The following is a 27,697-nucleotide window of genomic DNA, read 5'->3' on the forward strand; positions in this document are numbered from 1 at the left end:
GTGCGCCGCTGATACCTAAGGGGGCGTGACAGCAGGTTAATCCCATGATGTGTTGACGATTCTTGCAGCGAAAAGGTCGTTGTAAGTGGAAAAATCAGTTGTTTCATTTCCGTTTTTTTATATATATATATATATATATATATATATATATATATATATATATATATATATATATATAAATAAAACTCTGGATGCCCCTCACCCAAAGTCTGTATCAGCATGCAGTTATATAACTGCCAAGTTCTACGCATTTTAAATGTAGGTCACCATGCTTAGAGATTTTAGGCCCCCTGAACGCACCTCATATTGGGCCCCCAACCCAGACCAATCCGTTTCTATTCTGATTTTTACATTTTTTTTTAGGGTCCCTGTCACTCGGGGGCCCCCGGAATGATCCTAACTTCCCCCTGCTCTACGGCGCCTTTGACCGACTTTGATAATATGTTAACCCACCACCCTCCACCCCCGCTGTTGGATGAATGTTGGAGAAAGGATTGTCATTTTCGTGTGATTATCCGTTTGGCTTCATTCTGTGCCTTCCCTGGCGGTGATGTTTTGGTAAATGCTTCTGTATTTTGTGTTAGGTTTTGGTTGGATAGACGTGCCTCCATCCTGCCGCCACAAACCTCACTGTGAAGCGATTCCCTAACAGTGCATAGCTGTTAGCGGGTGTTCTTGCCGCTGTCGAATCCCCCTGGATGCGACGCAGCGGTGTCCCGGCGCTCCAGGTCCTCCCTGGATAGTGGACGGCCTGATCCTGGGTCTGATGGGTGCCTTTCGGACCCGCCGGCGTGACGGTTCCGCGATCCCAGCACATGTTCTGAGGCTTTTGCCCTCGGACGCCGGGGGCAGTTAACGGGGGTATTCTTTCTCCTGTCCGCAGCCCTCACCGCTCTCGTGCTTTATACCGCGGCGCCGCTGCCAGGTGTGAGCCCACCTCAAGGTCCCTGCTGAAGGTTACTGCTGATTCAGGGGATCGGTGGGGTGCTGTGTGTGTGTGTGTGTGTGTGTGTGTGTGTGTGTGTGTGAGTGTGACAGGATTTGATGTTTCCAAAGCAGAAACGCTACACCTGTGTCAGTGTGGACACACAAACGGCACACATGGTGAATATCCTCTTAGGTGAGACCCAGAGCAGAACCACACTCCATCTGCTCAGTGTTTCATCCACACGTTCATTGTTCTTGCATTCCTGTGTTTTCAGTCAAGGAATGTAAAGTCCTTACTAGTGCTGTTGTCCTTCTAATGTAGAGGACTGGAGGAGCCTGCTTGAAACTACATACCTAGGATAGGTTGAAAGAAACATTTTTTTTCCTGGCGCCAAATGAAGACTCTAACATTTCCCAGTTATTATCTTTAAGGGTTTTTGAGATATGGCTGTTTCATTTGCACATCACTGATTGCAGGGTTTTGCTGCATATCCCCTGTAAAATCTGAAAAATCACGTTGCGTTTCAACAAATACTTTGAATGAGGTCCTTTTGAAAGAAATAAAGACATAGGTCGGTAAAAAGAAACATACCTTATTTTCATGAAAAAAAAAATTGTGTATGTTCTAACATAATAAGTTGAATCTGAAGCGTTTTGGGCCAGTCTTTTCTCAAATCAATGCACCTACCTTCCGGGACCGGTTGGGACACGGAGGGGAGGAATTAGCAAGGTCTGACGCTCTGATTGGTTATGAATGTTATTCTGATCAAATTTCAATTGACGTGGGTTTTTTTTTTCATTAATATGAAATGCATTTGGTTTGCAGTTCTCTTCATTGCTTATGGATGCAGGGTCAGCTGATTGCCTTGCTCATTAACAATATGCTGGCCCAGGAAATTGGTCCCTTAAAGTGACGGTGCTGTTATAGTGGTTTTAGGCGGCTCGCCGCGTGTGCTGCACTCGAACGAGGATCGACTTTTAAGGGTTTCTCTTGTCAGGGGCTTTTAAAATTCCCCTCCATTATTGCAAGTAGCAGAATTAGCTGGAGCAAGGAAAATGGACCTCGCTCTCTGTTATCTATGTAAAGGAAGCACATTGGTCTTATTGAGAGTGGCTGCGAAACCACGTCCACTGGTATTCGTCAGGCTCCACACACTTCCACTATTAATGGGTGATGTTAGTGTTGCACGCTGGGGTCCTAGGTGTGCCCTGCTGTACCGTGGTTGCTCTGTGATCCCATCTGAGGGTAGCGGTGCTGTTTAGCGCCCCTCAAACCGCACATTTGCATGGAGGCTCTGAGGTTTGGGGTGCCCCCTGTTGGCCTCAGACAGTACTTACACTGCAGACAGGGGGCCTAAAGTATTGCTATAGAAACTGCAACTGTCCGAAAGACTGCGTGAGGGCAGATCTCCATGCCCTCCCCCTGCCCCCCCCCCCCAAACACCTGTAACAAGTCCGATATTCATGACTTACCTGTCAATTACTCCAGTGCCCTACAGGGGTGCGCAGTCATTTCCCAAAAGAACCAGTGTGTTTGAAGGATTCTGGGATGACCTTTAGGTCAGCTGTTCAAACCCAGGTATGAGGACTGATGAGCTGCAGAGAGGATCCGCATTTACAGCAGCCCATTCTGGATGTCTGCCCACCCCTGCCATAGACTATCACGATCTTTCCATGAGGATCAATGAGAACCTCGAAAAAAACGTCATTTTATATCACATCAGATCTGTCAGCATGCAGCAGACGCTTTTAGTCAATTCAAAACTTAATCCGGTTTTAGTCATGACTGCTAGTTTAGTATAAATAAACCTGTTGTTTGGTGACAGAGCATGTATCTGTGGTTTTCAGGGAGACTCGGCATGAGAAAATAATCCAATTTTGCGGTTGAGTCATCAGCGCTGAAGTACATGTCTAGTCTCAGGTCACCAACGTTTTTGTGAGCACATTAATTAGTCCTGTACGCTGCATTTATTTTTTTCAAACTTTAAAGTTGTGGGAGCACTGAACAAGTAAAACGTTTTCGGTCACTGTTCTTACCTACACGTGGCTTTATTATTTTATAAATAGCGTTCGGAGCCTGCTGCCATGACATCTTGCTCTCCTTTCCACACAGCCCCAAGTGTGTAGGTGTTCAAGTGTCACCCAGGTGTATAAAAGGAGGAGAAGTTCCCCTTTTATCTCATTTTTTCGTTTTATGTGTTTTTTTTTTGGCACCTGTAGTTTATTATTCGAAATTTATGTGGTCACATGTGGGAGCAAGTGCTGATCCTGTCATGTTAAATAAAATATGACGATTAGCCATCGTTATAAGTTACAGGTAAAGGAATCTTTCTTTCTATTTCACTGGGGAAGATATGTAAACATTTCTCTCTCTCTCTCTCTCTCTCTCTCTCTCCCTCTCTCCCCAGTGGAAAGATTTGCAGCGGAGAACAGAAAGAAATAACAGATAGTACAGCTATTTTGCTGGGGAGGGTTGATATGAATACTTCCTTTGATTCCCTCTGTTTGGTACGCGCACGTCGTTGGACGGGGTTTATAGGAGCTCTGTGTGAATCTGAGATCTCTGAATCACCGACGACGCAGCGCGTCTTCATTGGGCGCCGTGCCGTTTCCGTGGTTGCGAAAGTGAGCGTTTTTGGCCTCGCACCACTGAACCAAGGAAAGGGGGGGGGTAGCTTTACCTTGTTGCCCGTGCAACCATAGTGACAGATTTTTCAGATATGGGACAGTACAAAAAAATGACACGTTGAAAAGAACATCCAGATAGCACATAATGTTAGTGCAGCCGACAGTGTTTTTACATTAAGGTGATTTAAGTAATAATCATTACTGCCAAGGCGTATTAAAAATTGCATATTAAATTAACTTTCTATAAGTACATTCTTTTTACATTACATTTTTCTCTTTGCTAACGCTCATCCCGTTCCTTTTTACGAACGTACTGCTGTTGAGCGAGATTCTGGCGTGCGAAATCTGCCACGTTCCCTAAACCTCCTGCTTTCTTGAGGTTCCTGTCTCGTGGACTGGCTGTGGTATCGTTAGACTTTTGTTTGTTTGTTTGGAGACATCGTTTTTGTAATGTAAGAGAATTTCCCCGTGGGGATTAATAAAGTGATTCTGATTCAGTACCTGTGTTCCAGTCCCAGTTTATGACCTACAAGGTTGTCGGCCTGTTAATCACGCTTCGCAGTCACATGGTTTACAGCGCACCTCCTGCAGCTGGTCGAGTTTGAAATGTAGACGCTGCGCTGTTCATTTTCCATATTCCTCGATTTTACGTGGGAGCCCTGCCTGTTTTCTGCGTATCTGCGCCTCGGCACGCACTCTGCTGGGGTCGCCTCTCTCCGACACGTTGACTTTTTACGGCCTACGTCTTCCTCAAAGTCCCGTCCAAGCGCCACATAAAAACAGAGGCCAAAAGCGGTATGTTCTTGACGTAGCGTCGCTGAGATGGTGCCAAGCTGGCCGGTGTAGATAAAAGGGTCCTTCTGAATGGGATGAAGCTCTTCTGGACTTCACGGTCACTCCTGCATTTCAATCCCATGGTCCAATTCTCCGTGTGCTCCAGCTATCCAAACAGTCTGCGTGTTTATTATGCTGTGAAGTCTGGTATCTATTTTTCCTTGCTTTTCCAAAGGTCGTCTGGCATCCTCCTTGTCTTTTAAAGGCATCCTAAGAAGCAGAGAATTGGGGCTGTAGATACAAACCCAGGCGAGGGAAGCGGAGGTCTTTTCCATCTGTTTTTATTTTTTTGTCAGGCATCAAAGTGCGGTGCGTATGTTTTTTTTTTTCCCCTGTATTTCCTATGAAGTGCTACAAGGGAGCTGGAAGCCTCGGCTCCATGTTTGATGACTAACTGACAGTTCAGCGCGGTGCTCCCCTGTGAAACCCCAGTCTCCGTGCTTCTGGGCTGGTGAGCAGATGTTGTACCCAGTGAGAGGCTGTGCGGATTGGACCCCAGTGCCTCCTCTGCTTTCCACAGGCCTTTCCCAGGCATGGTATAAAGATCTGTTTCCTCGCAGTACTGCAGGATGAGCCCAACTTTTGCTGCAGATTTGTCTTCCTCCGTAGCGGATTTTCATTTAGCCAGGCGGCGAGGTTCTAAGCACCGTAATGCTTTGCTCTGGACTTAAAATTAAAGCCCCTTGGTAAGTAGGACCATAAAATGACTTAAAATCAGAGCGTGGCTCATCCTGCATTGTAAGGATGTGTCGTTCTGGAGATTACAATTCTTTTTATGCTGTGGCACGACTTTGGCTTGATCGTCTGTTAGAGAGTTATGGAAATACCATATGTTTCGTAGTTGAAGTTGTTAAAAGGAAATAAGTTGTTTTTTCTTGTGTATCTGTGCATGCACCTGTAAGTTTCAATACAGTATTTCACACGCAGCGCCAGAAAAATGTCTGGACACAATGCTTTTCTTTATTACAGTTTGGTTATTCGTCTTATAGTAAAATGCCTCGAGCCAGCGAAGTAATGCATGTCATATATTGCAATGACCTAGAGAAGTGTTCAGTATCTCAAAAGTGTTCTCCGGTGATCCCTTCCAAAACAGCCCCTTTTGCTTTGATGACAGCATTGCAGATTCTTGCCGTTCTTTCAGCCAGCTTCCAGATGTAGCCACCTGGGATGCTACTGCTACAGTCCTTAAGGAGATTCCACAAGTTGGCTACTTTGCTCTTACTCTCTGATCCAGCTCATCCCAAGCCAGCTCTGTGGGGTTTAGGTCGAGAGATCGGGAGCCAGGTCAGCTGTGACAGCACTCGCATTATTTAAAAATATAATATTTACCACATTACCTCAGCGTGTGCTTGGGGTTGTTATCTAATTGAAGAAACGTATGTTTTTCAGTAGATGTGTTCAGACTTTTGACTGGTACTGTACGTGCAGTTTAAATTTGCCTGGCCCAGGGAGACTAGCTGTTATTGCTGGGGATGTGACTTATGATGTGCAGGTGCCGTTGCGGGTCACGTGACAGACTGGGAGAAACGCCTGGGAGAGGGAGCAGGTACGAGCATTAGAGGGAAACTGGTAGAAGGATTGAGGAGCGGAGAGCATTCAGCTAGGTATGGGACGTTTTACGCAGAGCAGAAAGCATTGAGCAGGTTTTGGGGGGCGTGGGGTGGGGCAGAGCCTCTTGTGTTCGCTGGGGTGTCTCATTGTATCATTGTGTTTTATAAAGGGTGTTGATGCGTTGATGACACGAAGGAATATTTTTTTTCTTTGGGGTTATTGGCGTTGATTTCAGCTTTTTTATCGTATCACACTGGAGTCCAAAGGTGATGATATTAATTCTGGTATTAACTATATTTAACGGATGTGACCTGTTTTCAAGCACAGTTGTGCTCGTTTTTCACGAAAAGTGCTCGGGGCAAACATTCAAATATGTCCTCTGTGTCGATTTAAGATCAGCGATAATATACGAAAACCTGCACCTTGTCAGATTAGCTTCTCAAAATGTAATCAATGCTGCAAAAGTGAGACGATATCTTCCCATCTTGTTCTAATCTGTCCTTAACACAAAAAAGGACTTCCCAGAGAACTGCGTCAACAGCCTTGGAACGGACCCTCCATTTTGTACAGATTAATATGAATTTAAAAGATTACGACACTTGAAGAGAATCGCTGACTGATTTGGCGTTTTGGAAAATGGCACCTTTTATTACAGCCATGTTGCTTAATCTCCCGGCGGCTTGTTTGCCGCCGCCATTGTAAATAAATGCACGGTTTCCTGATTGAGTGCATTCCTCCAGGGCTTTCATCTCCACGCCCCAGACAAGCAGAGATTCTGACATTTACATTCAGGTAGGGAAATGATCTTGAGAATCGGGCCCTGCCGTTTCACTCCCAAGTGTTAAGCTTGCTTTCTTTAGTTTCCTTGGTTACGGAACTTATAAATTCTCCCTCTCTTTGTGTTCGTTTTGGGCTAGTCTGCGAGTCGATGTCCCTGGCTTGCGCTGTATTGAATGACAGGAGAAAGTGACTCGCATTAATAACCGTCTCACTCGGGCAGAGCCGCAGTGCCGCGGCAAACGACAGGCAGACGATGTTGGTAATAAGTTGCATAATTAAACTGAAGCCTTAAGGTAAAACAAAGAAGAAGTTATTCTCAGGGTGACTGGTGTTTGGAGCACAGAAACCTCTGGCCCGCGTGCTCTATATTCATGAAGGACATGTGTTCATGAATTATTTCAAGAGATTAAAATATTAAAAGGTTACATCATTCGAAGTTGTCAATTGGGGGGCAGCTTGGTTCTGTAGTTTTGATGTTTTAAGCTGTTTAGGTTATTTAGCGATATGCTGACGTGCGCCGCTACACTGCGAATGACGAGCATTCGGCTGCTGGGGAGCTTCACGGCTTTCTCTTATTACTCAACTGTCCTTCTCGGGTTATAGACCAGGCATTTTAAGATTTAGATTAATGCCCATTTTAGTATTGTATCATAAACCGGATTGTTAGAGCGCCTTAGGTGTTTGTTAGAAAGGACAGTGCGGCGTTTTTGGTGATGTCGAGTTTGGGAATGTGCTGATCATGCTGTCATTTGAAGCTTTTGCTTGGTCAGCTTCTTTCGGAGGAGGATATGTCTCCCGTCGGAAGAATAACCTCTGGTATGGGAGGTGTCCACTTTGATTTGACGTCATCACTGGGATTTCACTGTTAACGAGTACTAATGTCTACAGCTGGGGCTGAGAACCCTGATCCTAGAGTGTTGGTATTCAACAGGTTTTATATCCTACCGGATGAGTTACTATCTGCCTGAGATCAGGTGTGAGACCAGGTAGGATGGAAAACCTGCTGGATACTGGCACTCCAGGATCAGGGCTGCCCAACCATTGTCTACAGTGTGTTAACTGGGTGGCGTTTGCAGATGGGTTGAGGGCCATGCTCTCTATGTATTTCTTAGTGTTTTCCTGATGGTCTCTTCCTTCCTCTTGCAGCTGATAGTGGAAAAGACGACTGACTACCCTTCCACAGAGTTCTCACTGGTGGAGGATGTTGCCCTCCATTTCACGTGTTTGATGGACAGATTGAACGAGCAGCGTCTGTTTCAGCCCAACCTGTGTGATGTGGACATAGTGCTGGTGCGTCAGAAGAACACCTTCCAGGCCCACAAGGGTGTGTTGGCAGCGTACAGCCAGTTCTTCCATTCGCTCTTCACCCAGAACAAGCAGCTCCAGCGGGTGGAGCTGTCACTAGAGGCCCTCACCTCACAGGGCCTGCAGCAGATCCTTAACTTCATCTACACCTCCAAGCTGTTGGTCAACGCCTGCAACGTGCAGGACGTGCTCAACGCTGCCGCCGTGCTCCAGATGAGTGACATCGCCACCTCCTGCCAAGATCTCATCAGCAGTCGCTCCTTGGTCCTCAGTGCTGACATGGCCAAGCATGATGGCCGTGGAAATGCCCCCTCCCAGTTCTATCGGGAGATCAAGCAAGAGTTGGACCCCCTCCACACCAAGCTCTATGCCCGAGAGGGTAACAACCCTTACTCTGTACGTGTAGAAGACTGCACTGGGAAGCCACACCCCGTTCAAGCTAAGCAATACTTTAAGAAGGAGGAGGGCAGTGAGGGTGCTGGGCGCCTTTGCAAGATCGAGAGCATTGTGCAGGACTTGGAGGACTCTGACAGCCATTCCTCCTTCAATCGGGAGCAGATCATCGTGGAAGTCAACCTTAACAATCAAACGCTGAATGTTTCCAAGGGAACGGAGGGCAAGACCGCCTCAAAAGAGTCTGCTGCCATGCTAAGCCGAAGTTGTGGCAAGGAGCAGGAGATGGAAGAAGACGAGGAGGAGGAGGAGGAGGGCAATGAGGAGGAAGAGAACGAGGAGGAGGATGAAGATGCAGAACTGGAGGAGGAGGAAGATGAGGAGTATCAGAGTGAGGAAGAGGACCTGGGTGACTCTAGCGAGGAGGGGGATGAGGAGGAACCGGAGGAAGATGGCCATAACATTCCAGAGGCAAAAACTGAGAGGCCTCGACGACAGACCAGGGCCTCCAGAGAGACCACGGCAACCGTCTCCTCTCAGCAGACTCTGAGCATAACCATGAGGGCAAGCAAAGGCCGGGGGCGCAAGAGAAAGACAGACCAGGAGGGTCTGGGCCAGAAGGTCAAGCTGGAAGAGAAACAGCACTTCCCCTGCATGAAGTGCCCACGTGTCTTCAACAACCGCTGGTACCTGGAGAAGCACATGAATGTCACACACAACCGCATGCAGATCTGTGACAAGTGTGGCAAGCGCTTCCTCCTGGAGAGCGAGCTGCTACTGCACCGTCAGACCGACTGTGAGAAGACTATACAGGTACCCGAGTGGGAAATATGTCTGGTATCGGGGGAGAGCTGGGGTCTGAAAATGGGATTCCTCACAAGCCGTAGGCAGGGTTAGATATTTTTATATGTTGGTGCTAGATACAGTTTGTCACAAATCTCTCATACCAGACACAAACTTAAAACTGAGTTTGAACCATCATTGGGGGAATGGGTCGCTCAAGGGAGTTCTACTTTAAACTAAAATGTTCTGAGGGCAGAGTGAAAAATGATTGGTTCAGAGAGAGAACCAATCAGATTGTAGAGGAGGTGAATCCATGCAACCAGATGTATTAGTCCCACCTCCTCTAGTTGCTTGGACCCACCTCCTCTACCATCTAATTGGTTGTCTCTGAAAAAAATCATTTTTCCTTCTGCCCTCTGAACATTTTCATGTAAGTGAAACTCCCAAAAGCGAATGGGTTTCTCTGGTGTCTGGTACCTCAAGCTTTCGTGAATTCCTTGATTTAAGAAAGCTTAAAGCAAACATCATTCACTGAAATTAGTATGAATTAAGGTTGCTGTATCACTGGTTGTCTTTGGTCTAATTTAATGTTACCAAGTGGCATGTTTTTGGAACCCGAGCCGCTGCTGTTAATTGGTACTGATCTTGAAATACTGTAATGCGAGTTTAATTACCAGATGCTTAAAGGGGAAGGCATCGATTCGGAAGGTAAAGTTATTTTCAGTGATGAGCCCCTGAAAGTCAGACATCATAGATCAGGTGTGCTGAACACGACCCGCTGGCTTTTTGTGGCTCACACTGCTTCTCTTGGTGCCTGCAGTGCGTCACCTGTGGCAAGGCCTTTAAGAAGCTGTGGTCTCTCCATGAGCACAACAAGATCGTCCACGGCTATGCAGAGAAGAAGTTCTCCTGTGAGATCTGCGAGAAGAAGTTCTACACGATGGCGCATGTCAGGAAGCACATGGTTGGTGAGTGTGGCCCTCAAAACTGAAGACTGGTGTCTTTACATCGACTCGGTTGGACATTTCCGGCATATTCGTCCAGCTTTGTCCTCTTATTGTCATCAATAGCTTTCACTGCAGGGTATGTTTAATGGGCTCCTTCTCGACTCTATTATTCAGTTGTTTCAGAAATATAGAAAGAGTTTTATAAAGGTCAATCTTTAGCATGTCCTTGCCTCGCCTAATTCTTTCCAGCGTATTAATCAGGTCCGCTTAGATTTCTTTGATATCAAGATGTTTCTTAATCATCAGGTGATTCGCCGTCTTGGCATTAAAAAGGACATCTGTGTTTGCTTCGATTGCTACAGTAATCCTCTTTGTACGTGGAGGCCCGTCCTCATCGCAGATCGGCTCCTCCGTGCCCTGCGGGGTTTTATCCGAAGTCGTATTTGCCGGGCGAACCTGCAGATACGTAGGTTTCGCGTATTACTAGCTCGGTAGCCGGCTCGTCTCGAGGCGGATCCTGCATGGCGAGCAGTGCCTGTGACAGAAATAGGTTACGCAGAATTAATACGCGGGCTGCATGGGCCGTGAATGTTCAGAGAAAACAAATGTCTTGGGGGAGTGCGCCGCCATTCCGTCATTCTGCTATGCTCTGCTGAGGATCAGCCACTTGATAACCTGGCTCCTCCATCCCTCCTGAATCACTGATATATATGTGGTGTGTAGCGCTGCCACGTTCATCAGCAGTAGGCTTCCTTTTGCAGGCAGATAGATGAATATGCTCACTCCCCCCCCCCCCCCCCCCCCCCTTGGTTTCTTACTGTCTTCAGTCAGCCAGAGGGACGACAAATAGCTTTGTTTTCTCTCTACTCGCTCATTAGAAATTCAAATGATTTAATTAATCACAGATTTGTACTTGACTGTGCAGTAGCAATGGGAGAAAACACCTCAGAGGAATGATATTAGAGTTGGATTCGAAAAACAAGCTCTGTGATTTTGGTTATGTGCAGCTGCTTAGCATCCGGTGGCTGATGAGAACCAAACTGACCGGACTTCATTTTCAGTTCGTAACTGTCGCATGGGGTCTATCCCATCCTCCTGCAAAACAGCCAGGTTGATGTTCCTCGGACCGTGGCTCTGGGCCTGGCCACTCCTGGGTCACCACCGGACTGATATGTCCCACGCAGTTGCCCGGGAGCGTGAAGTCCTGCTTTAGCAGCTTTCTGCCACTAGATGGCAGCAGGCTGACCGGCAGCAGCCCAGTTCCAGCACTGCTAAAACGCTCTCTGAATGTATATGTGTTTAAGAGGCATCCCTGTCAAATTAGAGCTCTTCCTTTGGACTCCATTTGGTGGGCTCGTTGTAAATGTCTTGTATCGCTGCCACACTAAGTGAGTCCCGGCTGGTTTTCTTTTCACTCCTAATAAGCCATTTCGTCTTACCGTTGCTGTAGCGGTTTTGACATTAATATGGTAATTAAATATCTGCGCGCTGCGCGGAAGAAACTGCCTACGGCCGCAAATGGGTTTATTCCTAACCAACAGGGGAGATTCTGGCGGGGGGGCAGTGCCTCTGTGACAATATGCAAGCCCCCCCCCGTGGCCTCCAAAATACAAAAGTTACTTGGGTCTGAAATAAATGTATTTTATTACTATTATTGTTATTATTAGTGTTTACATTTATATATGTCGGCTAAAATGTTGTGCGCCACAAACAGGCGACACACTAACGTAAGCACATTTTCTTGATGGATTCTCCGGTGTGCCGGGTGGTCCAGTCGCTTCAGTTGGTGAAAAACGAAGTTAACGACAGGAAAAAATTATTAAGCTTGTGGAAGCAAGACTGTCTAAACAAAAAATCAGAGTGAGTTACATATTTGTAAAAACTGTAAAATGTGTAAGCAGTATTGCATAAATAACTTATCGGTTTTCAAAATTGTCTTTTGCTTCTTAATGCTAACAATCTAGTGCAAGTCTTACTTGGAGGACATTAAGGTCAAATGCATCTGCCCCCCCCCCCAACAGAACAACTGGCCCCAGTCTGGTCCCCCAGTTGGTGAAGAACCTTCACTAGTAACCAAGCAGTCTGTCACATCTGCTCTTCTCTGACAGCAGCATGTTAAAGCACACTTCCCCTTTGCTGTGAGGCCTAATGTATCGCTGGTCATGTTTTTCGTTTAACTCCAGCGTTGTCTTTACCCTTCTCCCATATTTCCCACAACCATACACCCCACCCCCCACCATCACCACCACCTTCAGTCTGCATATTTCGCATGAATAAATTTAATTAATTGAACGAGTGAGCATGTTTTGGAAATATTCAGTATCAGGGGTACTGCAGGGTAATGGGTTCGGAAATTACATTGGTTTATTTTTTTGTAAATTATTTAATATTTCTGTGCCATTTCCATTATTATAATTATGCAATTATTTTGCGGATTTCATTTTTTAAACAATTTCTTATATTTATGTTATCTGCAAATGATGTTTTATGTAAATAGTATGAATATAAAGTAAAGGATGTGTGTTTAATCAAACACCCTGACTGAATTAGACTATCAAATTAAAATGCCCACTTTTGCCTTAGGTGTGTAGTAGGCCGTGTTGAGATTTTTGATTTTTAATTATATTGTATTAACTGTATGGTTAATTTTTAAATAGATGTTTAAAGTGGTTCCCTCATTGTATCATTTGTCAATGATGAAATGTAGGACTGAACAGGCTGAAAGACAGACTGTCAATACGATAACATACTTTAATCATTGTTATTTGAACACTTTCTGAAGATGATGGGAGATGTAAATGGTACAGACTGTGTCCTGGGATCAGTTCAACGTGCCTGCATATCGGTCCAAATGAAGTTCATCGCTCTGTGTTTCCCGTTACAGAATGTGGTCTCCAAACGTCACCCCAGCAGCGCTCGGTCCTCTCGGTCCGCTAGCGCGTCACTAAATGCCGTTTCTGTGTTCCCAGCTCACACCAAGGACATGCCGTTCACGTGCGAGACGTGTGGGAAGTCCTTCAAGCGCAGCATGTCCCTGAAGGTGCACTCGCTGCAGCACTCGGGAGAGAAACCCTTTAAATGCGAGGTGAGGCCTCCGCCCCTACACACATACACAAAGGAAACCCCCCCTCCCAAATAATTTCTGCGACTTCACTGAGTTTATGGAGGTTTCCTACATCAGCTGTCAAGGGTGTAGTCCAGGCCCTGAGCTGTATGGGGCCCCAACATTTTTTTCCCCTGGTTGTTACAGCAGTATGTTTTGCTGAAAGTAGGGCCCCAATAATAACTTGAGCCCAGGGCCCCCCACCCCCCTAAATCTGGCCCTGGGTACTACTGATCAGATCAGCCATGTATATTCTACATAAACTCATGCTTCTACGTAACAATTCATTAAAACTGTAAATCCTTAACTATCTCGCACTTAGATGATGGCATCATTGGCTCTCCTGAATGTGGAAGGAGTCATTTTAATGACATCTCCATCCCCTGAAGGCCCCGTGCTGTCTCAGGGTGTCCGATTGTCGTCGTCCCCCCCCCCCCCCCCATTTCCCCCCGGAGCTTCCTAATTCAGCACCTCCCTCTCTGCCCCCACCCAGAACTGCAGCGAGCGCTTCCAGTACAAGTACCAGCTGCGGTCCCACATGAGCATCCACATCGGACACAAGCAGTTCATGTGCCAGTGGTGTGGCAAGGACTTCAACATGAAGCAGTACTTCGACGAGCACATGAAGACCCACACGGGTAAGATGCTGGGTGTCCCACGTGCAGGGGGGGGGGACGGTTCGTCAGGGCCCACCTCACCTCCGCTCACCCCCCCCACCCCCGCCTCTCCGCTGCAGGCGAAAAGCCATACATCTGCGAGATCTGTGGGAAGAGCTTCACCAGCCGGCCCAACATGAAGCGGCACCGGCGGACCCACACGGGCGAGAAGCCGTACCCCTGCGACGTGTGCGGCCAGCGCTTCCGCTTCTCCAACATGCTCAAGGCCCACAAGGAGAAATGCTTCCGGGTCAGCAACCCTGCCACCTCGGAGGCGGGCCTGCTAGGCCTGGGCCCCGCCTCCCCGGTCTCCAGCTCTGACGTGGTGGCCAATCAGGTGGTGCCGGTCATCTCGCCCATGACGACTGGGGAGGCCCGCCATGCAGCCCCTCTCTCCCTCCCCTTCCACCCGATGGCAGGCCTCCCCCCTCCGTCTCACTTGCCCCCTTTGCCGCCCCTGTTCTCTGCAGGAAGGATTAACTCAAACGACAATTAATAAATCCATTTTTTTTCTTAATGTTTTTCTCGCTAATTCAAATCTGGATCTCCTCTTTGATTATTTGCATTAAGGGATCGCGAACAACACTAAACACAACCTGAATATCATCAAGTGACATTTTCCCCATCTGGGGTCCCACTTGCATTTGTGACACCTGCCCTGAGAATATATCACATATACAAACATATACATACCGACTTTTATAGAAAATATATTGAAATAATCAGACCTTTAATCCTTTTTTTCAACATCGTCCCTTTTCTTTTTAACCCACAAATATAAGCTATAGTTTAATGCCATTCACTGGTCAGCTTGTGTTTTTTTTGTGTGTCAGTCATCCTGGTAACAGGGATTTTTCTTTGAATGAATGGAAAACAAGATGGAGACCATATTTTTTGAGTTTTCCTTTCTGTTTCCTTCCTGTTGATGCCTACGCAAGCCTTGGCCTCCGGCACACAAGCCCGCAAACATACGTCTTCCTCTTCCCCCCCCGTTTGGTCTGATTGGTTTCTGCCAAAAAAACGAAAAGTGTTCTGGTTGTTTTTGGGTAAATGTTTTTCCTAATGGACAGAAACACTCAACTTGTCCTTTGTGGTTCAGCCAGCCGTGTACGCAAACAGTCAAAGTGCAGCAGCATTAATGTGAAACAAATGGATTCGTGTCTATTTCAGTTTTCGGTACTGGAATTATATCGCCTAATCTTTTGCTCCAGTTATTAAAGAAAAAGCGGTACTTTAGTATATTTTGTATTAAATTGCAATAACTACATAATATGTGCTTATTTTGCTGGACAGTACAGTTTTTATTAATTATTATTCAATACCCTTTAAATGCTCCATACTGACACGTCACTTATTTGGCATATTTTCTTACTTTAATTCTGATTTGTTGGCTGTTGGACTGTTTCTTCCTTGTAGGCTTGACGTTTTTTTCTGGGTATCGCAGTGCAAGTATCCGGGAAAGAGAACGGAGGGCAGAATTGATTCAGTGTAGCGCTATGATCCTTGGGGGGGGTTTGTAAAAACTGCAGCCACTACACTCAGCCGTCTTTGGTAGCTGAAGCTTGACCGCGCCAAGCCACTCCAGCTTCCAACCATAGCCAGGCTGACGTTTAACTTTTTTTTCTTGGCTTATGTTAAGCAATTGTTCCTTTTTTGTTTAATTTGTTAATCAACTTGGCACTTTTTAAAACCTTTTCGTGGCTGTAACACTTAAAGAGAGTTTTATTTCCTAAAGGGCTCGATACCCCTTTTATTTAAATCAGACAATAAAGATGCCGGTGTGTCTGTAGGGCAATCGGCTCTTATTTAACCTTGAAGTCATAAGTAAGAAATAAGTAGCATTGACCCTGACATCTTATGCTCTTACAAGCGTAACATGTGCTTCTCTTACTTTTGAAATTTGTATGTCGATGCAGTGAAGTTTAACGGCACTTTAGCCAGCTGGCAGAGATACGAAATCCCTGGGGTTAATTAGTAGGCCTATTACCTTTTCCGTAGGATGGGGGGGGGGACGGTAGGGAGGATGTATTATCTGTTCCAGGGCTCTTCAAATCTGGCCCTCGATTCCAAATCCAGGCCTTGTTTTCCATTCTCCCAGGTAGTTAGTTTAATAATTACTGATTCTGATTGGCCAGAGGCTTCACACCTGGCTCACATATAAAGGAAGGCTGGAAAATCAGCAGGACTCGGACCATGAGGGCTGTGACTTAAATAGCCCTGATGTATTCTGTTACATATTTTGTTTCCCGAGATCAGGTCCTAAGGATGTTGCAAAATGCTTCTTGTTTATAAAGTGTTCTTAAATTAGCATCGCTTACCATTTTAGTCACTTAGAAGAAAATATGCATTTTGTTTCTAATATCCATAAAGCAAAGGTGGGCAATTCAGGTCCAAAGAGTAAAAGTCCAGAACAAGATTTTGTTTCAACCAACCAGTTCAGTATACTGGTTGGTTGAAACAAAATCCTGATCTGGACTTTTACTCTCTGGACCTGAACTACCCGCCATAAAGTAATACATTTCTTTAGATTCTAAAGTTTAGAATGGATCATATTTTGTGTGAATTGCGTTATAAACCACACTATTAAATATAGGAGATTGCCTTTCCCTTAAGACAGGTCTGTAGAAACAGAAATTTCCACGAATTACTTAATTCCAAGCTTACGTTCATTTCTTATAATTGCCCTGTCGGTTTTGTTAGTAAAAATTATTCTACTGTTGATATGTGTTTCCAAGATGTCTTTGGCTGCTGTTTGGAATTTTTATTATAATATATATCATAACAAAGCTTAATATGAAATACGACCAACTTTAAATTTATGAAAACACTATGATATTCTGTGAAGCGGAGAGCACTTAATGCATCGTTCATGTCGGTGTGGGATTACTGCTTCTTAATGGATTTTGGTTGTGGTCTGTGTACTTTGGTCCCTGCAGTTTGGGAGATGTCACCCATTAGTGATAAACTAACAGCCAGGTGGTTCAGGGACAGTGTAAGGTTACCCGTATTAAAGCTTGTAAAAGCTAAAATATTTTTTGCTATATTTGGCCCTGAAATTGGTAATTATCATCAGTGGCCATAAGTGCAGAAATTTGTAAGTTTATACAGAAATGAATATGACATGTTATTAAAAGTAATATGTAATTAGCTGCGAGTATTCCACTAAAACTTATAAAGTTTTGTGTCATTCCAGTCTGTTTTTTTTTTTTCTTTCATGCCATGAGAATTTCACTTTCTCTAGGAAATGTTTGCTGTTCGTCACCTAAATGTGAAAGAATTTATAATTATATATCACAAATTTATATATGAAGAATGTATATACATTATCACTGGATGTGGATTTCAAATGACTATAGGTTTTCTTTTGATTTTGACTCCTTACTACCAAGAATTTCATTTTGATACTTAAGGACAACAGGACACAACTATATGAGCCGAATGTCCATGGTATGCGTCAGTGATTGTCAATATAAACGACTCCCGTATATATTAAAAATGGCATTTAGAAATTTTGGGGTGTCACTGCATCTGAAAACCGAAAAGTTGTACTGCCCAGCAATCTTGTGAAATTTGTATTTTTGTATATTGTTTGTCTCACGTGTTATAATACTCAAATACTTACTATTAACACATGTATAACACATGTATTTAAGTGCAATTTTTTTTGTTGTACGGTTGAATTGATACAGGCACTTTTAGGACACCGTGATAGTAAATGTTTAAAGATTTTGGGGATTATGATATTATGATTAAAACTTAACGCCAAGTTTGGGGCTGTATTGAGCGAGCTCATTAGAAATCGGAAAATGTTTAAATGCGTTGAAAATCGAGCCTTTCTGTAGTTTTGATGCAGCATTTTTAGTGTCTCGGCTGCAGTGTGTGTGTGCGTGCGCCCGCGCGCGCCAGAGAGCTTGTGTGTCTGTGTGTGTGTGTATTCCGTTTGTTTAAAGGTACTAATGAAACTTTTAAATTTATGGGAATAGTAGATAAGCTTTTTTTGTATTCGGATAAGCTGTTGTATTAGTTACACAATTTGCATAAGCACCTTATTCCCTAGTAATAATTGCGTGTTAGTGATGGGGACTTACATGTGAAGTACGATAACAGTTGCGTGAGATAGCAGTAACTTTGTTGTGTACTGAAACCAAAAGTTTTTTTCTTTTAGGATCCCTCTTTCTGTCTGTTTTTCAAGTGACTTTCAGTGTTGGATAGCTTGTTCGTTAGCTGCTCTCATGCGTGTTTCAGCCTGGAAAGGACGGGCCTGGAGTTCAGCACCGTTGTGATGGTGACTCGGTCTTTGATGCCCTTTTATAAGCCTGTTAAGTCTGCGGTCCCCGGCGGCGATTTGCTGCTGTCACTCGGGGTCAGCGGGCGGAGCACCGCCGGTTCCGCTCCATTACAGTCCGGTCCGGAGGGGAGCATCCGCACTTTAACCCACGGAGCAACTCTTCCCCCTAGTGGTTGACGATGTCAGTACAACTCGGGCTCAGGAGTGATAACTGCAGAAAGCTGCGTTTCTGTAGCTTGGCATAGCTAAGTCTTTTCTTTTTTTTTAAAAAAAAAAACGCATTTGTATTAAATAGTATCACTCTGCTGTGTTCAGACCCCCGAATTGCTACATTAATATAGCATAGTTGTCTCATACTGGACAGACCATTTTCAGTATCGAAGACAAAATGTATCGTGGCATCTTTTGTTCTTTTGCTTGTCAGCAAAGTTACGCTTTATATTTGCTAAGTTTAATAACATTAGCAGGAACTTTTAATTCTGTCATGGCAATGCCTTTCAAATAAACGTTTAAATAGGTATTGGCAGCCCAGCTTTTCGGATCGGCTGAGCTTTTTATATATAATGTCGTAAAAACAGTTTCCTTCCATTTTTAATATACCATAAGGTTTACAGAGCTTTTTTCATTTCCCAATTAGAGAACCCCTCGTGATATGCATAATTTAACAGAATATCCATGTTGTTCTTTATCAAAGATTTATGCATTTTAAATCGCTACCTTGTACAGCCGAAGACAAGGTATTCATACAAGTGTACCATAAGGGACGCTGGTAGGTGTTTTGCATAAAGAAACAGCTAATTAAGCTCTTCTGAGATGGTGCTATGGGTGTCTGTGTCTTGCCAGTCTGAAGTGTTTTGGCTGAGTGGAGAACGCGAATGTCTTGTTCACAAAGGGCCGCGGGAGCGTCCGCCGGGAGATCCGCTCTAAACGGTCCCCGTTTCTGTATCGAGAAGATGTAGCTTTTGAGATCCTTACTGTTACTCATTGTCCATGGAGAAGTACTGCTGCTGTTACAGTGGTTTGGGGGGGGGGGTCCCCTTTGGTTTGCGTTTTCCCCCATCATGAAGCATTTTGTCTTAATCGCTTAAAATCGTCTCAGAAAGCCGTTACGGTACATATTCCTGTCTTGTACTGAAAGTGACCCCTCACAGTCGTTGGTGGTGGGGGTCTGCTTGGAGCCATTTCGCAGATACACTAAGGAGCTGCCATCCGCAGTGATGTGCGCGGGGTGATGTGGATATGAGAGTCAGCGCCGGCCTAATCTCTCCTCCTGCTGAGCGACGGCTGTAGGGAGTATCATTAAAATTCACGCTCTGTCTCGCCCGCGTTACACTTGAAAGAGTGAGATGGTTCTGGAAATATTGACACTGAGCAATTGGTACAATAAGATGAAGACCAAAAAGCTTCAGCTAGAGCACTATTTAAATCATTTCTAGGCACTTTATATAACATGTATCTTTTGTGTAGGCAGTGTGTTTTTGATATCGCTATAAACACGATGCGAGCTTATGTAAAAGTCTAATTGTTTTCACAGAATGAAAAGGATTGGTTAAAAAATTAACTGTCTTCCTTTCTTTTCAAGCAGTTAAAATACTTGTGTATCTGATATACGTTTTTTTTTTTGCACAAATGTCTTTGGAAAAATTGCCACAAGTATCGCATATTTTTAAGATTATGAAAAATTAGTTTTCACGAGGGTGGTCGAGCCAAGTACCTTAAAGCATCTGGGCCTTGCCGTTGTGTTGGTTTAATGTACTGTTTATAAATCTCCTGGACTATGGATGCAGAGCTGTGACTATGGAGCACTGGAGTGCTGCAGGACTTTGTGCGCTAAACCGTGCGCTAGGCGCTACACCACCTTGGGTACTTCTAAGTTAGGCCTGAACATCTTTTCAATTCCTTCCCGTTTAGTCTTCCTCTGAGGAGGGAAAAGCGTCTTCTGTATATTGTTATTTTTTTTCAGTCTTCTTCATTTTTCTTTTTAATCCCGACTCCAGATAAAACATCTTGTTTTGTAGCACTAATGGGTTTCAGAGGTAACCTATAATCACCTCCCATCTTTCTGTCCAGATCTATTAAGCCAATCATATGTGTGTGAGTCATCTGTATTGCTGATTCTATACTTTACTATGTAAGCCCAATGTCTTAGTTAACGCTGTTGTATATAGCATACACGTAGACAGTAACTGTTGTGGTTATATAAGCTGAAAGTTAAAAACCAATACAAGGACAATCGTGTCTAGGGGTGCTATTATTAGTCTGTATTCTATGTCATCTCTTGTATTGGCTAGTATATATTGTCTGTAACATGGAAAGAGAGAAACGGATCATTTCAATATTAAACAATATAGATATATATTATTCCAAGCTGAATTTGTCCTGTGGTCTTTTAATGTGGAAAAAGGCAGAAATCGAACCGTTTCTGCATAAATACCAAATAAATTGGAGATATTTATGTTTGAAGGCACACATTTCGATGTGTTAGGATGTGTCTGGCCTGTACTGCACGCCTCCGCCCGGTATTCACGCAGGAGACCTGTACATCTGAGATATGACCTTTCGGGTTGTGCGTTACGAAAATCGCAGCTATGGTGTAATGAACCATGCAAGTGTGATGGAATCTTCCTGCACCACTTACGATTGGTCACTCACAAGATCTTTGCCTTCTTCAGTAGTTAAATCAGAAGCATACTCTCCCCATCTTCTCTCCCCCCCCCCCCCACCCCCCATGTGTCTCTCTGGTTCTCTCCTGCAGTCAAGGTGTTCAAAGTCAGCTCCTAGCCAGCAGCTCTTCCTTGGGAACTGTGCAGGTAAGCGTGTCTAATTCTCATTGGCTGATGGGGATCCCCTTGAAGGGGACTGTGATGTGAGTTATATGTGCTGTCATTAAGCAGCAGGTCTTTGCTCCTGAATTGATTAGCCTTGTCGAGTCCATTAGTAGGCGTCCTGTTATGGAGACTTGGCATTCAGTCCTGTTGTCTCACACAACTGTTAACGGGCAAGGATTAGCATTGGCAGGTAACGGGGGTTTCGGGCCGAAACGTGTGAGCATCTCCCAATGAATTTTAATTACACACAGTGAAGCAGAGGACTGCAAGACAGGACATACATCTGCAGGAGAATACAGCAGTCAGACTACAAATGGTTTACGGCATTATGACTGATGGCAATTTCAGATATTGAAACTGTAAGGACAGGAGTGTGAGTTTAAAGGTTCTTTTCAGCTGTAGCATTTAAGGTTTAACCTGGGAATGTCTGCCTGAAAATATCCATCACGACCAATAACAAAAAGCAGCTCCTGTTAGCTACATCGCCCTGATCAGATATTACACTGATATACTCAGAGGAGATTCTTGGGACACTGGGGGCCCCAGGCGAAAAATACTCCATGGGGCCCTCCAACGTACCCCCACCCAACATGGTAAAATTTATGACCATTATTTTAGTGTGAGGTCTAAATTAATAGTATCGACAAAGAGAATTCTATAAATACAATCAATTTATTTTCTCTTTACTGTGGAAAAAACGGAATACACATATAAGGCATGTTTGTCATTGCAGTGTAAAGTGTAATCGGCCCAGTCTGGGGGGGGGCCCAGGTAATTACCTGCCTTGCCTGCTCCGTCCCGACATTTCAGAATGTATTGCTCAGACTACTGTAATGCTAAATTAACCAACATATGTGATCCATATACACACTGTGAAAGATTTACTGAGGGTGAAAAAGTAAAAAAGAAAAAAAGATACATTTTTTAAATAAATTCTAGATAGAAAAGTGTATGATAATAGTGCTTCTTTATATGGAAAATAACTCCTAAAGTCACTCATGCAGTATGTTGTGGCTCCCTCTGCTGGCGAATTTGGAAAAGTTGTGTTCCGTTCCGTTTGCATCATTGGCTTTAATAATTTCTAATTATAATATAATAACCGTTAATTATAATATATTTCTCTGATAAAAGGGGATAAATAAATGCAAATCTTTCTTTACTAACTGCCTTGTACTTTTAGCAAAGGGAGGGAGTTATGTAGAGTCGCTTTTAATACCAAATGGTGTCTGATTTCAACATGAAATTTTGTCACCCGTAGTTGCTGTGAGAAACTGTCACTCGTTTAACTATTTGAGAAATATTACTTAGATTGGTGCAACACACTGAAAGCCCTGCTTTCGTCATTGCCTGACTACATACTAAAGTACTTTGAGTCTCTGAATTGGATTCGTATGCTGTTTTGTAGCGCTTGCTGCTATCAGGCAGTTAGCGGCCTGATTTATTAAAAGGGCTTTAATTGGGCACTTTATTTTTACCCATAACCCTCAGCAGAACTGTTCCCTTCCTCAGCTCTGTGGTCTATCATTACCATTTATTCCTCTGGCACCATTCTGCTTTTGTAATCAGTAGACAGGTGAATCTCAAAGCATGATTGGAAAGGGGGGGGGGGGGGTTACAGGTGACCCCCCCCACAGCCTATACTGGAATGAGGCCACGGCACACTGCATAAGGTCCCATGACAGTGGGTGACGTTGCTGGGATTTTGCTCAGAAATCATTGGTGGTGCTGGAGTCACTCCCTCGTCAGTGGTGCCCAGTGAAATCCGACGGGGACAGATTCTGATCGATCCCATGGCCAACCCCGTTGGTCGGGGTTTTAAGGGAGCACTTCAGTCAGACAGCAGGGGGCGCTGTGATGATTACATCTTTGTGAGGCGTCTGGTGTTGAGACGAGCTCCCAGTATGGTTGCACCTGACGCGAACTGAATTTCTCTCAGAATCCCATTCCAGTTCTCCTCCTCTTCATCATATCTGTAATATGTCGTTCATTATAGCATAGTTAGCACTTATGCAATGTTTTAGTTCAGAAAAATAGACATTAATGTGAATTTGAGTATCAATGCAAACACGAAAGCTGGGCTAAATGACTATGGAATGATGGATTTGTAATTAAAATGCATTCTGCCCTCTCATTCCAGTTACGCACAATGTAACTAAATAGCGTATCATGAAATTTATATGGATCAGGGCAAAGCAGTAATGCTCCCTTTGAGAATAATACATTTCACCAAGCTGTGGCTTTTGCTGTGTTGACTGCGAGGTTTTGTAAATCCAAAGTAAGATTTTATTTGTAATTTTTTTTCTCTGTATGAGTGTTTTTCCTCCTGCAGCCGCTGATATAGGGTTAGTAATTAGCAGAGCTAATCATGTTCCTGGGTTGTTTTTTTTTTGTTTGCAAATGAAAAGTGAGCCTTTCTTAGTGGGACTGGGCCTTATTCCCTATTACACGCTTGTGCCAAGTGGGAATGACGTTGGATTTGCTTGTTGTTCCATTACACTTGGGAACCAGGGTATGCAAGGTGCTATGAGGGGTATTAAGTGGTTACAGTACCATTAGACTGAGAGACGTGCAATATTTTGCCTGCAAAGGCTAAGCAATTTTCATTTTGTATGGACAAAAACTCTGACCTGCTGGAGAAGTCTCTGCTAAAACAAGGACTATTATTTTTTGCTTTTACTACAGTTCCAGAGAGAATTCTTATAAAATGTCCAGTCCAGAGAGTTTTTCTTTAAGACTCTGAATTGACCATCATGGTAGACATTGGTATGACGTACGTGTCTCGACAATGGACTACGGGATGAATGCTCTAAATCGGTGTTTCCCAACCCGGTCTACGGGAACCCACAGATGGTACACATTTTTGCTTCCTCCCAGCTCCCTGCCAGATAGTCCACATTTTTGCTCCCTCCTACCTCCTGGGTCCCTGAAAACCGGATTGGGAAACCCTGTTCTAGGTAATAATTGCCGGTTTGAAGTAGCTGTCAAGATGCAGTTCCACATGTAGAGAGATGGGGGTTTTGTTAAAAATAAACGAAATGATCCCAGGTAAGTAGGACAGCCATGTCTCCCGTAAATCCATCAAAACAAATCTATACCCTATTAAAGCAAACCTGTAACAGCCAAGCGAGGTGATGTGCTAAATACAGGTTAATCCTATAGCCAATGGGGGGGGGGACTTATTGAATGACCGTGTGACTCACTTCCAGATGTCGTTCATTTCGGTGGGTTTGTGTTCCTCGTTGTTCTCGGTGGGCATCAGCGCAAAGCCCCCCACCGCATAGAGAGAGCCATCCAAGGAGACCAGGTTCAGGGAGCTGCGTTCCTGCGGGAACTCTGTGAAGTCGGACCACCTGGAACACATGTAGCTCTTGGTCATCAGAGCTTCCTTCTGGTCTGCTGCTTGAGCCATCAGACTCAGAGTTGCCCTCTACTCGCAGATGACACGATGCCCTCCTGCACCTTAGGTACACCCTGGAAGTCTTGCTCTAGAATATGGTAATCATGTTAGATCTTTGAGCCAAGCTGCTTTTCACCTGCCCCGAAACATCCTGACTCACTTGTTTTTGGCGATGTCATAGATCTCCGCTGTGCTTGTCAGGCCCGAGTCCGTGACTCCAGCTACCACATAGATCTTGCCCTGATGCACTGCTACACCGAACAATGAGCGGGCAGTCTTCAGGGGGGCCAGATCCCTCCACTCAAACTTCATTGGATTGTAGACGCACACCCTTCTCATGCATTTTCTACGCATCGGCGAGATGAGTAAAGTCATTATTTCAAGGGTCAAGAGAGAGATTCTCAAATGCTGGGCTTGTTTGAAGCTTTACATGTATGTCTTAAGGTTCTGCCTGGATTTGTACATTTTTGAATTTTAATCCAAAACAATATTGTAACATTGTTACCTTATCATTCAGGAAAAGTGTCCATTTCTGTCCCTTATGCCAGTTAGAATCATAAGCAGACTTACCTCCCTTCTCCTTTCCCTCCGATGACATAGACTAGCCCGTCATGTGACACAGTACCATGACCGTACACTGAGTACGGAAGTGGGTCCGAATCCCCCCACTTGAAGGACCTGAAAGCAGGAAGACCATAAAAAAAATGTCAGTGACACCATTGTGAAATGATATTGACCTCATTTCTTTTTGATCTTAGATATTTGATCTTTGTTCATAAATGTTATTTTAGCCCTGGTAAAAAATTAACGTCAAAGTGTTGATTTTAAAATGTGCGCTTTCCCCTTTAAACGATCGACATGTTGATATTTGAGGAATTAGGAATTCTCTGTACTGCTACGTGCTTTTTATTAGCTGTGTTAAGGAGCAGAATCCTGGACGTAATCATCAGAATAGCCGCAGTTTACGTTGATTGAGGTCGTCGTTCTGATTCATCGCCGGCCAATCAGTGGCAGGCTTTCAGTGCAGGGCTACGGCAGGTCTACTCACTGTCGATCGTAGATCATGACCGAGTCCAGGCTGTGCTCTCCCTCCTTCAGCTCCTTGCCACCAACAACGAAGATGGAGTTCTCTGCCTCGGCCATTCCGAAGAGGCAGCGGGGGGAGGGAAGAGAGGGCATCCCCAACCATTCGGAGCTCACGGGGTCAAACTGTGCGACGACAAGGTCGGGTCACATTTCACGGGGTCATGACTTTTCCCCTAAGAAGGCTACGACTTATAAGCGTCCTGTCAATGTTCTGTATGTAGCATTTTACAATATTCTAGCGTAACAAGAAAATACAACAGTTTTGTAATCCTGATCAGGGCTAACACTTCTTCCCAGTCAGGGTGAGGGGGCATCAGGAGCCAATTATTGATCCTTTGTTGTGTTGCAATTGTCATTTATCTTTGGTACCGATATATGTTTTTATTATTGACAAATAAAACTGAATATAGCTCCTGTTATTCTATCAATTGAGTCAAATGTAGCATTGTTAGCCATTGGTAGGTGTTCAGGCTACCTTAAAATTTAGACTTGCCTTAATCAGAATTCTGCAAGGAATTAGAGTTAGAATTGGAATGTCTTTATTATCATTGTAACAAGTTACAATGAAACTCAATGAAGTTATGAAGTGATCATTTGAGTTGGCAGGAAAAATTGCACGCTGACTCACCAAAACTAAGGCTTGGATTTAAAAAGAAAACATTAGTTATCGTGATAAAAGCAAATATAACCTTCTGTTTGTGGGGATTATAAATCTAAGCAGACTGTCTACACACATGGAATACATGTATTAAAAAACTTTTTTTTTCATAAAAATACTCTCTAATGATGGCATACCTGTAAGAAATAGGAGCTGATTGGTTCGTCTTTGTCTCCCTCGTTGTAAAAAAGCCCCCCGGCCACGAAAATCTGGTTCTCCTTAGTCAGCAAGCTGCAGTGGTTCTTTGGTATCTTTGTGGATGTAGAGGCGATGTAACATTCGTTCCCTGCTGGGTCGTAGGCCACCGCTCCCGTGTCGCTGATCATCAGCATCAAGGTTTTGAGGAACATGCCGAATCGTAGGTTGTCGTTGAGGATCCCTGGGAGCAGGCCCTCCTCACCATCTCCTCTCTCACCTCCACTAGCGTCAGACGTCTTGCCCTCGGAGATGTTCACCTCAGGGAGTTTTCCCTTGTGCGCATCCTTGACTAGCTCCAACTTCTTCATGATCTCTGGGTTGGACTTTATCCACTCGTGGTTCTCCACTTTTTTGGAGAAGTAGTCGAGGGGTATCAAACGAAAGCGTACGCACTCAAGGAGGTCTGGCAGGTCCTTAAGCCTGTCCTCCTTATCATGGCCCACCCAACTCAAAATTGACTCAAAGACCACCTCCTCTTTATCCACATTGAGGGAGTCACTCGTAATGACAGCGGCCAGCTCAACTGGGCCCAGCTGGTGGAAGTCATCGTCCCGAACTATCAGTTGATAGCGATCGCAAATGAAGTCCCGGGCATCAATGGCCAGCTGGGGGCAGTCTAGGAGCAAGCCGAGTCGGAATACGGCCAGACAGTTGCTCAGGCCCAGTCTCTGCTTGAGGAAGGATATGCAGACAGTAAACAGTGACGGAATCTGGAACATATTGGCCACGCTGAAGATGTCCTGTACGTTTTCTTCCGTGAGGTTGATGTCCGAGGTGTAGATGTATTTCAGAACCATTCCCATGATGCTTGGTTCTACATCCTCCAGGACGATCTCCCGTTTCTTGCTCTCCTCTAGGTCTGACAGGAACATGGCCTTGAAGTAAGGGCTGCAGGCCGCCAGTACCAACCGATGACAAGGGAACTCTCTGTCCTTGATCTTCAGAACACAATCCACAAACCTATCATTCTCCAAAAGGTCACAGAGCCCATCCTGAAGCAGCGTCTGCTGGTACATCCGCGGTTCCTCCATTGGGTTTATCGTCAGTGCCATTTTAAAAATTAAAGTGATTTTAATTCGCTCGATTTAAACGGATAATGGAGCCTCCCGATAGCTCTCCACAGCACAGCAGTAGCCCAGTCAAAGCCCTACGCGGAAAGAAGAAGAAGGCTTAAGCGGGATTTCGCCCCCCGAGCCCAGAGGTACTAATCTCATCAGCTGTTTCAACCTTTCAAACTCCAACAGGGGGTTTATTTATAGATCTCCAGTTAAAAAAAAAAGTCAGTGACATCCATATTGGTGCATGTGAAACATGACACCCCAGCCCCCCGCCCAA

General features: G+C 44.6%; 2 protein-coding genes across 3 annotated transcripts in view; one reads left to right on the plus strand and one right to left on the minus strand.

The window, feature by feature from the left end:
- zbtb47a (zinc finger and BTB domain containing 47a) overlaps nt 1–16,310 on the plus strand; it is a 34,523-nt gene extending 18,213 nt beyond the window's left edge. The window contains exons 2-6 of the mRNA XM_049010279.1: nt 7,867–9,231; nt 10,022–10,169; nt 13,118–13,233; nt 13,745–13,889; nt 13,988–16,310. Coding sequence (XP_048866236.1) covers nt 7,867–9,231; nt 10,022–10,169; nt 13,118–13,233; nt 13,745–13,889; nt 13,988–14,403 — 2,190 coding nt within the window. The 3' untranslated portion in view covers nt 14,404–16,310. The remainder of the gene's footprint in view (nt 1–7,866; nt 9,232–10,021; nt 10,170–13,117; nt 13,234–13,744; nt 13,890–13,987) is intronic.
- A 5,366-nt stretch (nt 16,311–21,676) lies between these two features.
- Nucleotides 21,677–27,576, minus strand: klhl40a (kelch-like family member 40a). 2 transcript variants are annotated; one of them, XM_049010280.1, is made up of 6 exons: nt 26,302–27,576; nt 25,469–25,629; nt 24,991–25,098; nt 24,581–24,766; nt 24,224–24,373; nt 21,677–22,993 (listed from the first exon to the last, which is right to left on the minus strand). In XM_049010280.1, exons 1-6 carry the CDS (start codon nt 27,412–27,414, stop codon nt 22,882–22,884), a joined length of 1,830 nt encoding a protein of 609 aa, XP_048866237.1. In that variant the 5' UTR covers nt 27,415–27,576; the 3' UTR covers nt 21,677–22,881. The 2 variants fall into 2 exon arrangements, with proteins under 2 accessions (XP_048866237.1, XP_048866238.1); XM_049010281.1 differs by lacking the exons at nt 21,677–22,993; nt 24,224–24,373 and adding an exon at nt 24,384–24,508.
- Nucleotides 27,577–27,697: the final 121 nt, after the last annotated feature.

Source organism: Brienomyrus brachyistius, chromosome 4 (genome assembly GCF_023856365.1).
Source record: "Brienomyrus brachyistius isolate T26 chromosome 4, BBRACH_0.4, whole genome shotgun sequence".
NCBI classification, from domain to species: domain Eukaryota; kingdom Metazoa; phylum Chordata; class Actinopteri; order Osteoglossiformes; family Mormyridae; genus Brienomyrus; species Brienomyrus brachyistius.